Here is a 1,905-nt window from a genome sequence, read left to right as displayed (position 1 = left end):
ATAAAGTGAAGATCATTGGCCACTCAGTTGCGGGGGCGGGGGTGGGCGGGAGAGGGGTATTGGGGTTCTTGGTGGGGGAATAGGGGCACTTGTGAAGGGATGGGGGTTTGATCATTATATGACTTGAGACTTAAACGCTTTAAAAGCTTTGTGACTTTTGTCACAGTGATTCAATAAAATAAAATTTAAAAAAAAGAAAGAAAAGAAGTATATAACACTTGTTTAGTATCTGATATTTTCTATATCATTTAGAATTCTTACCCATTAGTAATATAGTTAGAAATATAATAGTTATAGGGTTATTATTAATTGATTCTCATGGGCTAAAGAAAAACAAGTATAGATTTTTTTAACTAGTGTTTGTTTTAAATAAAGAAACACACTGAACAAAGCCTTTACAATTATATGTTTATTTACTTATTTACTAGGACTGGAGCAGTAGCACAGCGGGTAGGGCTATTGCCTTGCATGCAGCTGACCTAGGTTCAATTCCTCTGTCCCTCTCGGAGAGCCCAGTAAGCTATTGAGAGCATCCTGCCCACCCGGCAGAGTCTATCAAGCTGTCCTTAGTATATTTAATGTGAAAAAAACAGCCATAACAACAAGCCTCACAATGGAGAAGTTACTGGTGCCAGCTCGAGCAAATTGATGAACAACAGGGCTACAGTGCTACAGTGCTACTTATTTACTTAAGAAGAGGAACCAGAAGGATAATGTTAGGAGACAATACATTTTCTAAGTCAATTATAAAATCCATCATTTATTCTCGAGACACAAGTACTACTTTGTGATATGCTTTTTTCAAGGAACTCTTTACTTCTTTGTTTCTTAAAGAAAAGATCAATGAGTTCAGCATAGGAGAGACAATATTAGTAAATATTTGCACAATGGCATCAACCAAGTGGTTGCGTGTGGGCAGCAGGTAGATGATAATTACAGGTGCAAGGTAACAGAGAACAGCAGCGAGGTGTGCACTGCAGGTGGAGAAGGCTTTCTTCCTGCCCTCTGTGGACCGGATCCTCAAAATGGCAATCCCAATGTGTGTGTAAGAGAAGCAAATAGTCAACCAAAATGATAAAATAAAAAAGCTAACAGATGCGGAACTCACGGTGTGGGCCAGCGAGGTATCTTCACAGGCCAGGGGCAAGACAGCAGGGATGTCACAGAAGAAGAAATCTACCTGATTCGGACCACAGTAGGTCAGTCTAAAAGTGAAGGAGGTCAGGATGGAGCCATTAACACAGCCCAGGAGCCAGGCTCCCACGACCAACCCCACACAGACTTCGGGTCTCATGATGAGTGAATACCTCAGGGGGTAACAGATGGCCACATAGCGGTCATAGGACATCACAGAGTAGAGGCAAGCTTCAGCTGTCCCCAGGAAGTGGTAGAAAAAGAGCTGTGTGGCACAGCCATTGTAAGAAATGGCCCGGCTCTGGCCAGAGAGATAGAACAGCATCTTGGGACAGATCACAGCGGGCAAAACGATATCAAAAGTGGCCAGCAGCCCTAAGAAGAAGTACATGGGGGTGTGAAGGGCAGAGGAGGAAAGGATTGCTATGAGGATGAGTAAATTGCCGACCACGGTGAAGAGGTAAATGAATAAGAAGACGACAAAGAGCACAATCTCCACTCCCTGGGTCTGAGGGATTCCCAGCAGGATGAACTCACTCAGCTTCGTGTGGTTCCTCATGTTCCTGCAGGACTCATCTGGGGAGAGACAAAACTCGTGAAAGCATGAACATGGAGACCAAAAATTGACAGACACAAAATGTGCATATTGATCATCCAATCAATCAATTCATATGACTGATCTTTATAGTGATACAAGAAAATAGGGTTTCTGCTAAAGTTATTTTCAGGAGAATAAGGCAAATCCATGACTTTGTAACTTCATGATATCCT

At 42.5% G+C, this 1,905-nt stretch overlaps 1 protein-coding gene across 1 annotated transcript; it reads right to left on the bottom strand.

The window, feature by feature from the left end:
- Positions 1-760: 760 nt before the first annotated feature.
- Positions 761-1,693, bottom strand: LOC101536831 (olfactory receptor 148-like). Its single transcript, XM_004605118.1, has one exon. The coding sequence runs from the start codon at positions 1,691-1,693 to the stop codon at positions 761-763; it is 933 nt and encodes a 310-aa protein (XP_004605175.1).
- Between the last annotated feature and the right edge of the window lie 212 nt (positions 1,694-1,905).

Source organism: Sorex araneus, chromosome 3 (assembly GCF_027595985.1).
Source record: "Sorex araneus isolate mSorAra2 chromosome 3, mSorAra2.pri, whole genome shotgun sequence".
NCBI classification, from domain to species: domain Eukaryota; kingdom Metazoa; phylum Chordata; class Mammalia; order Eulipotyphla; family Soricidae; genus Sorex; species Sorex araneus.
The sequence above is the reverse complement of the archived record's forward strand: the minus strand, read 5'-3'. Positions and strand labels throughout refer to the sequence as shown.

Bases quoted from the DNA above. Each gene is read 5' to 3' on its own strand.
- LOC101536831 (XM_004605118.1), bottom strand. From the start codon at position 1,693: ATGAGGAACCACACGAAGCTGAGTGAGTTCATCCTGCTGGGAATCCCT.